The sequence below is a fragment of the Penaeus japonicus genome, unplaced genomic scaffold, assembly GCF_977035675.1.
Source record: "Penaeus japonicus unplaced genomic scaffold, GWHDUDI00000001_assembly GWHDUDI00000009, whole genome shotgun sequence".
Lineage (NCBI taxonomy): Eukaryota > Metazoa > Arthropoda > Malacostraca > Decapoda > Penaeidae > Penaeus > Penaeus japonicus.
In genome coordinates, this window is record NW_028234411.1 from 11,815,129 (window position 1) to 11,819,013 (window position 3,885).

The following is a 3,885-nucleotide window of genomic DNA, read 5'->3' on the forward strand; positions in this document are numbered from 1 at the left end:
ATTTTTTTACACACACAAACACACACACACAGCACACTGATATATATACAGATTATTATATACATATATATATATATATATTGTATATAATATATATATCATATATATATATATATATTATATAATAATATATTGATATTATATAATATATATATATATGTATTATTATATACTCACACCACACACACACACACACACCACACACACACACACACAAACAAGTATATATGTTATATATAATTATATATATAATTATTATTAATTTTATATGATACTATATATATTATTTTTATATATATTATATATATATATATATTACTCTATATATATATATATTTATTGATGTATATATATATTTTGTATTTATATATATATATATATAATTTTAGATTGATATATATATATTATATATATATATATATGTGTGTGATGTAGTTATATATAATTTGTATATACATGTGTGTCCTATTTATATATATATATAATATATATATATAAAGTAACATATTTAGAAATTATTAATAGTATTTAATATACCCTTAGATGTGTTGTGTGTGTATGTGTGTGTGTGTCTGTCTGTGTGTGTATACCCTCGAGATATGTTCTGAAAAGGATGGCAGTGTACACTTTTACCATAAAATGAATGTAATACTAAAAACACGATCAGACAACCAACCTTCTAGAGTAGCTTCACAGGAGACAGTCCTCCAAACAAAATGTGTTGCAGATATTATTAGTATGATACGCCCCAACTTTGACATTCTCTCTTAGGTATAAACTCTTTTCCTATAATAGCGAAATACCTTAATTATCTTTTGATCAAAATATATCCGAACACTACGTAAGATAATGAAATATTGACATTTAGCGAAATCGAAACTTATTAATTTCTTGTCTGAAGAGACACTGGTTGGGTCAGTCACTCTAGCTGTTGTCTCGTACAAGTCTGAGATAACACTAGTCCCACAGGAAACCAAGTTACGCCAGAGCAACAGCCTCGGTTTTTTTCTGCTTCCTTACAGAACACCAATGGGTTTGTTCTACACATAATCGTGTCATTTACTTATACGTTTGTACATTGAGGGTTTACGGATTGTGCGGCTATTCCCACACCGATTGTTGTATGTGTTCTAATGAAAGTGTATTGTATGTATGGATGTCTGCAGGACTGTTGTCACTGATTCTGTAAACGTTCTTGCACGTTCATCATTGAGTTGTCTGTGGTTGACTTTGTGTATTTGTATGAATTCAAAGGTATGTGTTCTGTATATATACAGTATATATATACATGTGTGTGTGTGTGTGTGTATGTATATATATATATTATTTTATATATTATGTTTTTTATTTAGATATATCATTTATATATATGTGTGTGTGTTTATATATATTATGTATATATATGTATTTATATTTATTTATATATATATATAGTATATATGATTATATTGTATATATATGTATATATTGTGTATATATATGTATATATATTTATATTTGTATATATATATGTATACTTATATATGTTTATATATATGTTATAATGTTATGATATATGTTTATATATATATGTAATATTATATGTATATAATATGTATGTATTGTATATATGTATATATATGTACATCTATATGTTTATATATATATAATTGTTTTACTATGTCTATATATATTTATGTTTTATATATAATTATATTGTATGTAGATTTATTATATATATATATATATATATTTATATATTATTGTATTTAATATATATGTATATATATACATATATATATATGTTATATATATGTATATATTTGTAATATTATATTTGTATATATATATGTATGTATGTATGTATAATATACTTTTTATATTTTATATTATATATATATATATATATATATATAAATATATTTATGTGATGTGTGTGTGTGTGCTGTGTGTGGTATTTGTACATATATATATATGTATTTTATATATATATATATTTTATTTATTTTATATATATATATGTATATATTTGTATTATTATATGTATGTATGTATATATTTTATATATATGTACATTATAAGTTTATATAATGTATATGTATATATATATTTATGTTTTATTGATAAGTATGAAGATGCTATTATATATATATTATATATATATATATATATATATATATATTTATTGAGAAGGGATAGAGTGGATTTAGGGATTGGGTTGTGATATAGGTATAGATATGTAGTTAGATGCGGTATATGTTAGAGAGAGAGTGAGTGTGTTAGTTGTTTGTGGGTTTAGTTTGATAGGGTGATTTGTGGGATAGAGTGAGGGTGTAGTGTGTGAGTGTTAGTGTGTGTGTGTGTGTTTGTTATTGTTAGATGGATGGTGTGTTTGGGAGTTTAGTTGTGAGAGTTTGCGTGTGTGTGTGTGTGGTGTGATTGGCGTGTTTGTGCACGGTTTTGTGTTAGACTGTGGTTGAGACAGGTGTGAATAGTTTAGTGAGTGTGAGTAAATTTGATTTAGAGAGTGAGTTTTAGAGTTGTGTTAGATAGGTGTGTTGTGAGTAGGGATTTGTGAGTTATTGGGTGGGTGTGTGGGAGTGAGGTTATGTGTGGGTGGTGTGGGTTTGTTTTGTTGTATGGTTTTAGGTGGTAGAGAGGTGGGATGGTGTGTGTGAGTGTGAGATGTGTTAGTGAGTGTGTGACGCTCCGGTGAATGTCGACACTCCATATTGTGTGTGTGTGTGTCGCTTGTGTGGTGTGGGTGAGTGTGTCTGTGTGTGTGTGTGTGGTGTGTGTGTGTGCTTTGTTGTAGTATGTGTGTGTGTGTGTGTGAGTGTGGTGTTGTGTGGGGGAGGGGATTTGGTGGGGGTGGTGTTTTAGGGATTATTTGTGATGTAGATATGTTGTATATATCTAATTATGTATATATATGTCATTATTAAGTATCTAACTAATACCCACACCCACACATACACCACATACACCCACCTAAACAAACATTACCACACACACCCCCATACCAACACAAAAACCCCCACAAAACAACACACCACAACATCACCCCACAACATACACAAAACATCACAATACACACTCCATCCCACAAATATACCAATAATTCATCCTACCCCACCCCCCCCCCCCCCCCCCCCCCCCCCTACCCCCCCCCCCCCCCCCCCCCCCCCCCCCCCCTCCATCCCCCACCCCCACCCCCTCCCGCCCCAGCTCCCCCCCCCCCCCCCCCCCCCCCCCCCCCCCCCTCCCCCACCCCCCCCCCCCCCCTCCCCCCCCTCCCCCCCACCCCCCGCCCCCCCCCCCCACCCCCCATAGTATCTATATGTATACATATGTATATATATGTTATGATATTTATATGTATATTATGTATATAAATATGTAAAATATCCATATATGTATATATATGGTTTATATATGTATATGTATATGTATATATAGATATGTGATATATACATATGTATCTATATATATATATTATATATATGTATAATTATGTATATATCATATGATATCATATGTATAGTCTAGGTATTATACAATATATATGTATATATATATATATATCTATATATGTTGTATATATATATTTATGTAAATATATATATGATGAATATAATATATTTAAATAAATATATAATATCTATATATATCATAGATATAATGTGTGTTTGTGTTGTATATATGTATATATATGTAGATATAACATATATGTAAAAATAAATGTAAACATGTGTAATATATATATGTAAATATAGAAGTATATGTAATATATGTATAGATATATTTTATATATTATATAAATAAGTAAATATACACATATATGTATATAAATATGTATATATATATTAAAGTATATATAATGTTATATACATATGTATTATATAT

The 3,885-nt window shown here is 28.8% G+C and overlaps 1 protein-coding gene across 2 annotated transcripts in view; it reads right to left on the bottom strand.

The window, feature by feature from the left end:
* The window catches only part of LOC122265992 (uncharacterized), an 8,953-nt gene extending 7,731 nt beyond the window's left edge, over positions 1 to 1,222 (bottom strand). Inside the window, exon 1 of one of the 2 annotated variants that reach the window (XM_043035527.2) lies at positions 677 to 1,222. In XM_043035527.2, the coding sequence (XP_042891461.2) occupies positions 677 to 761 (85 nt within the window). In that variant the 5' untranslated portion in view covers positions 762 to 1,222. The remainder of the gene's footprint in view (positions 1 to 676) is intronic. The other variant, XM_086539731.1, reaches the window with a different exon arrangement.
* Positions 1,223 to 3,885: the final 2,663 nt, after the last annotated feature.